The sequence below is a fragment of the Thunnus thynnus genome, chromosome 4 (genome assembly GCF_963924715.1).
Source record: "Thunnus thynnus chromosome 4, fThuThy2.1, whole genome shotgun sequence".
NCBI lineage: Eukaryota > Metazoa > Chordata > Actinopteri > Scombriformes > Scombridae > Thunnus > Thunnus thynnus.
The window spans coordinates 9,029,645-9,035,934 of NC_089520.1; the positions used below are offsets into that span (position 1 = coordinate 9,029,645).

The window sequence follows — 6,290 nt, forward strand, 5'->3', positions numbered from 1 at the left end:
GGGCTGTTGTACTAAATACTACAGTACCCATGAGCCTCAGTGGCTGTTGCTATGGAGACGACTCCATACAGAGCTGTGAAGGCCTGTCAGATTCAGAACACCTCATTGTTTACAGTAAACTGTTACAGATGAACTAACTTCCTCCTTCTTCTGTTTCAGAACGGTCCAGTGAAGAAGGAGCGCGCCTCCTCCTCCTCCTTCACCTCCTCCTTCTCTTTCTCCTCCCGTCCCTTCAGCTTCGGTCAGTCCACCCCTTCCTCCATCACGCTGCCCTACCCTATAATAGCAGGAGGAGCACCAGTAGGCGCAGCTGGAGGTCTGCTCAGCGTAGGGAGGAGGCTGGCCATGGCCATGGAGCTCCACAGCCGGCCGTCTGGCTCTGCCCCCAGCCCTCCTCCACCTCCCCCCTCCTCCCCTGCACCTCCGCTGCCCCCGAGGGTCAAAGGTGAGCTCAGATTCTGATTGTTGTGTATTTTACTATTATTAATATTACATCTGTTTCTCTGCCTTCACTTGCTGCCTGACTGGAAAACCATACCTTTGTTGGTCCACATGGAGTTGACTCGTTCTGATCCGTGCAAGATTCAGCAGCTGGATGTCGCAGCTGTTATACCATAAATTCCTGAACAAAAGCTGTTATTCAAAATGATGGTTCAAATAATGGCCTGCATTTTGTTAAGCTGCTGTCAATTAAAGTCAACACTTCCTGCAGGTAGCTTGGTTTTGGTAATTTATAGGGCTGTCGATTATTTTCTCGATTAGTCGTTTGGACTAGAAAATAGTTGATCACTGTTCCTCAAAGCCTCAGCTGATGTCCGCAAACATCTTGTTTTGTCCCGACCAACAGTCCACAACTCAAAGAAATTCAGTTTCTGTCATAGAGGACTAAAGAAACCAGAAAATATTCACATTTACAATGATGGAATCAGAGAATTCAGAAATTTTCTTCTTAAAAAATGACTCAAAACGATTAATCAATTATCAAAATAGTTGGCGATGAATTTAATATTTGGCAACTAATCGATTAATTGACAGAGAGACAGAGAAGCTTCTTAGTAAAATATGATCAGATATAATTATAAAACAGGGGAAATTAGAAATCAAGAGAAATAAAGACGTGGTTCTGACAACAAAAATCAATCTTCCATCTCCGTAGCTCCCAACGTTCCTCCTCCGCCGCCTCCTGCTGGTGGGGATGGAGTTGGAGAGGAAGAGGAGGAAGTGGGGGAAGTCTTCTTCTCCTTCACAGGAAACAGAAAGTTGACCCCTCCCCCTCCCATCGCCGTCCGACACAAGAGAAGCTGCTCCGAATCCAGCAAACACGGTAATATCTGTGAGACACGCTGCAATTAATCTGTCTGAGTGTCAATACTGTATTATTAACTCTATATGTGTGTGTGTGTGTAGATTACGGGTTGCCAACCAGTCCCAGGATCTACAGTGGTCCAGAGTCCTCCTTCAAGAAGTGTGTGTAAGTATCTGAGACACCAATCAGACTGAATTTAAACATATTATAAACTGCACCAAGAAGACTGGGACGAATGGTCTGGATTTTATATTTCTGCTGATTGTTAGTGCTTACAACAAATGACATATGAAAACAGAGTCCATCTTCCTCAGCAGGTTTAGTAGAATTAATCAGAGAGTAAAACTCACACTATTGGGGAAAAATCGAGCTATGACCAACAATAAGCCAACAGAAGGCCTATCAGAAACCATCAGCACAACATCACCACACTGTATGCCTAAAAGTGATAAGTGCAATGATGCTTTTTACTCCCGCAGGTGTGATCTGAACACCTGAAGAAGGTTAAGCTGTAATTACATCGTAGAATGAAAATTGTTGCTGCTATTGTTGTTGCAACAGCACACCCCTCTTCACACCCTCTGCTGCTTCATGTTAGACTTGCTTTGCACATAAAAATACCAACATCTTTGCCTTTATTTAAAAACTGAAAGTTCAGAGAGGCAGGAAACAACAAAGGTCCGCAGCTGGAATGGAGCCAGATATGTGGTGTTAATCTTAACCAGAAGGCTACTGGGATGCCCCCACAAGATGACACAAAATTGAACACAAATCCTCGTTCTTGCATTCAGAGATTTTTTACATACACACACCTGCTGGAAGCATCATCAGTGTACACTTACTGTGCTCGCTGGGCGGTACATTGAATCTGCAACAAGGAAAGTAAATTAATTGTAACCTTGTAAATGTATGTGTTGGTTTGGTTAGAGGACATGTCCTGCTCCTTTACTGGTCACAAAAAAGTTTCTATCCTCTATATACTTGTGTATAGGCTTGTGTGGAGACTTGTAGTAGATAGTGTAGTAGTGTAGATAGTGTTCCTTCAACCTTTTGAAATACAGTTTTTCTATTAAATTGTTCCTAAATTGACTGTAAATAAAAAAAACAAATTGCTACATTGTAAAACCCTCTAAACCTCACAGGAATGTGAACAACTGTATTTTAAATTCGAGAGGAGATATCAAAGTGTCCAAAGATACCAAATCTGTTGGCTGAATTTCTGGGAAATGTGTCTAAAATGTTGCAGCAGACATGTAGAATATTTCCATTTGATGAAATGGTAAAGCCATTTCATCAAATGGAATGCGATGCAGCCATAAAACCATGGGGTCATGGGTTTGAGTATTTCACTCAGTGGAAATATCACAACAGATCAATGAAGAGTTGGAACAGCATGATGCACAAAAAGTTTTTTCCACCAAATTTAAATGAACTGAAGAGGATGTATAAGATTAAAGTGAGGAAGGAGGAAACAAAGCTCTTCTTCAGCTAAACTGAGAGACTGTACTGACCTCTGGTGGACTGAAGCTGAGTTACAGTTTTCAGATTGGTGTTAATTGAAAACACCACAGATAATAAACTGGGCTCCCTCTCTCTGTCTGTCTCTCTGTTTCTGCAGTCCATCTTCTCCTCTCAGCTCGCTGACTGAACGACCAGACAGAGGTACTTCCTGTCCATAAATATCCAGCTTCTTCCTCTCAGATCCACATCTGTTTTATCTGTCTGGAGTCTGCTGAATCTATCATCATATGTAACTCTGATTAAAGTCTCTCTTTTTTGTTACTATACTTCCACTGCAGCTCTAAAGAGAAGCACTGTCCAAGGAAACACAAAGAGGGAATTTGATGCTAAAAAAACTGTAAATGTGGCAGAAATCCACTTGATATGACTAACTCAGACTGCTGAAGCCTCATATAAGCTTTGGATACATACATTTTCGGATACATACATTGCACACAAATACATTTTTGTGCAAAATTAATGTGTGGACACACTGTGGATTTTGGCTCCCATCACTTACATTGAAAGCACATTTGAAGAAGATCTTTTAATAGCCAATATGAACAGGAGGAATGATTACAGCGAGGACAAACCTCTTTCAGTGTTCATATGGACATCTGACTGTTGTTTTAAGACAGACTTGAAAAACTGTCAACCTGTACTTTAATCCTAAAAATAACTGTCAAAGAGAAAGACAAAGTGTGAGTTGTGTGCAGTTAGCTGTCACACCTTCTCCAAATGTTTGCTTTAACTGATGTGAAATATACTGTGGCATGATAAGAAAAATCTTATATAAACTTTGTAATAAACCTCCCTCTTAAAAGTTGTTGAGGTCACATGTAAGGTAAATAGCATATCCAGCTGCCTTCTGGATAAAAGAATGAAAGAAATAAGAACCCCCTCTGTTCAGCATTATCTACATATTCCATGAAATAACTTGACATTTAAATATTTATGTAACCGGTTGACTCCGCGTTGTGTCGTAAGGAAGAGGCTCAGACGAGTGTTTCATTGGAGGCCACCATTTATTCCGGCAACTGACAGAAATAAATGAAAATATCCTCCGGTCAATCGTGACACTAACTACACAAATTAAATTACAGAATTGTGTTACCATATTGCACAACAAGTCCAAACTGATAAACAAACTTCAAAAAGGAGTGCACAACATTGCTTACCTCTCCCATAAAGTATGACAACAAAAGGGGAGAGGTAAAGGCGGGGGACACCCACAAAAGTGAACATAGGGGTACAGAGAACTGTAGCACGTCAGGATTTAACTATTTACAAATTTTGTGTAATTATAATACATATGCTGCACAGTTGACCCTGTTACATTTACAACAATATTTCTCTCTCTGAGGTTTTCGGAGGGCGGACAGCGACATTAGCTCCTCCCACTTCCTGCACCCTGCCAGTAGAGCCCCGCCCACCGAGTCTCCCACCAATCACCGCTCTCAGAGCTTTGAGAATGATCTCAGAGGCCCCGCCCCCCAGCCGCTTCCTCGCAGGTCATTGGTGAGTTCCTAAAAAAGTCCACCTGTAACTTTCTGAAGGGTTTAGATTTACTGTAAGGGGACAATAAATTACAAATGAACATAACGAACAAAAATCTTTGATTAGTTATGAGAATAATCCAATCCTATAATCCAGCTCAGAGCCACCGTTAGTGGTTACGAAACCTGGGCTCCAATTAACCAACTTCCTTACAAATATCTTGAAATGCATTAAATGCCAAACACAATTAATTGCTTCCTGATATTTTTCTGAATCCAACAAAAACAAAATCTGCCCTCGTCCTGGTCCAGAAATCTAAAATTAGTTATACGTTAAAATTTGGGTTTGCAGAATCAGATTCAGACATTAGCACTTATTGACATTATAATCAAGGTGTTTTTGATTGTTCGGTTTAGTTTTATGTAGATAAAGATTTGAATATATGTCAATTTTATCATTTAAGAGATTTGAATATTTGCATTAAAACACTAAAGTCTATATGAGGCACTTTTACAGTTTAAAGAGTATTTTACACCTTGATACTGTCTACAGCACATTTAAAAAATTGTGAAACATGAAAATCTGTGGAGGAATAAATACGAAATCTTTCATAGTTTGTTCTGATTAAAACTTTGTGAGAAATATGTGAAAGTATCCTGTTGTTAACCCCGCTGAGCACAGTGAGCCAGCTGTATCGTTAAAGCTCTTAATGTGCTACGTAACTTTCTTCTTTTAAATGCTTTTTGTCCTCCTGCTATTAATAGTAGCTAATACTGTCTCTGTGACTACTGTTAATACATACAGTAGTACGACCTCACAGGTACTAAGTATAATTATATAAACTATTGTACCTTTAACTTCCTTGCAACCACCTAAAAACACAATTGAAACCACCCTGAACACCCTAGAAACCACATAACACTCCAGAAACACCTTAGCAACCATATTGCAAGCAACTAGCAACATCCTAGCAACCATCCTCAACAGCTTAGCAACCCCCCAGGAACACATAAGTAGGCATCCACTAATGCTTTAACCTTAGAGACAGCTATACAAATCTTAGCAGCCACCTAGCTACATTTGTTTAAAATTGACCATATTTTGTTTAGAAACATATCCCCTTTCTTTTATAATTAACATTTATTATTGTTACTGTTAGTCGGAACATTTTCAGTATTATCTGCATGTGTCCATCAGCCTCGGGGCACGTCCAGTCGGAGGGCTCAGGCGCTGTATGACTGCCAGGCCGACCACCATGATGAGCTGAGCTTCTCTGAGGGACAGATGCTGGTGGTTCTGGGACAGGAGGACAGTGATTGGTGGGTAAGTATCATCGTCCTGCACTCTGACTGATGCTCTCTTTGGTGGGATGGAGGAAATCTTGCAATGTTGCTTCAGCTGTCCTCTAAGGTAGTGAGTGTACCGGTCTGTTAGTGTGATAATGTGAAAGATGCACAAATGCACAAATGAATCAGTTACTGTTAATCCAAAGTCTTTTACACACACAATGACAATGCTAACATGCTAATACTAATAAGGTACACTGTTTGCTATTTTACTTTAGCATGTTAGCGTGCTTGTGCTAATCATCACTAAATACAATGTACAGCTGAGGCTGATGGGAATGTTCTGCAGGTATTTCATCATAAACCAAAATATCAGACATGATGGCCTTAAGGTAAAGGTTAAAGGATCACTAAATTCATCCTGAGGGGGGCATGAATTTTGGTAGCAATCAATCTTGTAGATGTTGAGATGTTTCACAGGATGCATGTCTGACCTGCTGGTGGAGGATCACTGAAGTTATTACAGTTAAAGGTGCAGTGTGTAGAATTTAGTGGCATCTAGCGGAACGGACTTGGCAGAAATGGAATATAATATTCAAAAATATGTTTTAATTAGTGTATAATCACCTGAAAATAAGAACTGTTTTTGTTACCTTAGAATGAGCCCTTTATATCTACATAGGGAGGGGATCCTCTTCCAT

General features: G+C 40.3%; 1 protein-coding gene across 2 annotated transcripts in view; it reads left to right on the forward strand.

Moving 5' to 3' along the window:
- Window positions 1-6,290, forward strand: part of unm_sa1614 (un-named sa1614) — a 28,329-nt gene that overhangs the window by 19,513 nt on the left and 2,526 nt on the right. Inside the window, exons 22-27 of one of the 2 annotated variants that reach the window (XM_067586464.1) lie at window positions 160-445; window positions 1,157-1,324; window positions 1,408-1,471; window positions 2,925-2,968; window positions 4,170-4,324; window positions 5,501-5,626. In XM_067586464.1, the coding sequence (XP_067442565.1) occupies window positions 160-445; window positions 1,157-1,324; window positions 1,408-1,471; window positions 2,925-2,968; window positions 4,170-4,324; window positions 5,501-5,626 (843 nt within the window). Of the gene's footprint in view, window positions 1-159; window positions 446-1,156; window positions 1,325-1,407; window positions 1,472-2,924; window positions 2,969-3,105; window positions 3,288-4,169; window positions 4,325-5,500; window positions 5,627-6,290 lie in introns of those variants that run through there. The other variant, XM_067586465.1, reaches the window with a different exon arrangement.